The 676-nt window shown below is 65.8% G+C and overlaps 1 protein-coding gene across 1 annotated transcript in view; it reads right to left on the reverse strand.

Moving 5' to 3' along the window:
• Window positions 1-676, reverse strand: part of Nlrp12 (NLR family pyrin domain containing 12) — a gene marked incomplete at its 5' end in the record, with an annotated part of 12,164 nt that overhangs the window by 6,253 nt on the left and 5,235 nt on the right. The window contains 1 exon segment of the mRNA XM_033766039.1: window positions 369-670. Within this exon segment, the coding sequence (XP_033621930.1) occupies window positions 369-670 (302 nt within the window).

Consider the following 676-nt stretch of genomic DNA (forward strand, 5'->3'; position numbering starts at 1 on the left):
GGTGCTCGCTGTAGGAGTCGGGCAGCAGGTGGCTCTCGGGCCTGCGCTCGGGGACAGGAAGGCCTCGTGTTACGGTTACCGTCCAACTGCGACTTTGCTCGTGTTGCTTTGTTTTTGGACGCAGAGTCTCTTTATGGAGCCCGGCTGGCCTTGAACTTACATGGATCCTCCTGCCTCGGCCTCCTGAGTGCTGGGATGGCAGGCGTGTGCCACCACACACAGGGAAAGACACTCTGAGGCCGGCCCCTCCTTGCTGTGGAGAGTCTCCTGCCCGGTGCACAGCCTTGGCCTCCAACCGCCCCCAACAACTATGAGGTCCCAAGAGCCCAGGAGGCGGGACCCCCGAGCCAGCCCCAGCGGGAACTCACGGCTGCTCAGCCGGTGCCTGGGTCCTCGAAGTGCCCTCAGCGTCCTCCTTCTCTTCCTCCTTCCCCTCCTCCTCCTCCTCCTGCTCCTCCTCTTCCTCGCCGGCCCTGCAAGTCCCCCTGGCGCCCGACAGGTGCAGCACAGCCGCGCTCTCACAGCTGCTGGCGCAGAAGGCGCAGGCCGCGTGCTCCATCTTGGTGGCAACGTTGCCGACCACCACCACCTGGAAGGGGCTCAGGGCCCGCCGGACAAAGTCCTGCTCCTGCGTCTCGTACAGGCAGCCGAGCAGCTCCAGGGAGCCCCGCTGCAG

The sequence above is a fragment of the Fukomys damarensis genome, unplaced genomic scaffold, assembly GCF_012274545.1.
Source record: "Fukomys damarensis isolate Sample0158 unplaced genomic scaffold, DMR_v1.0_HiC HiC_scaffold_19, whole genome shotgun sequence".
NCBI lineage: Eukaryota > Metazoa > Chordata > Mammalia > Rodentia > Bathyergidae > Fukomys > Fukomys damarensis.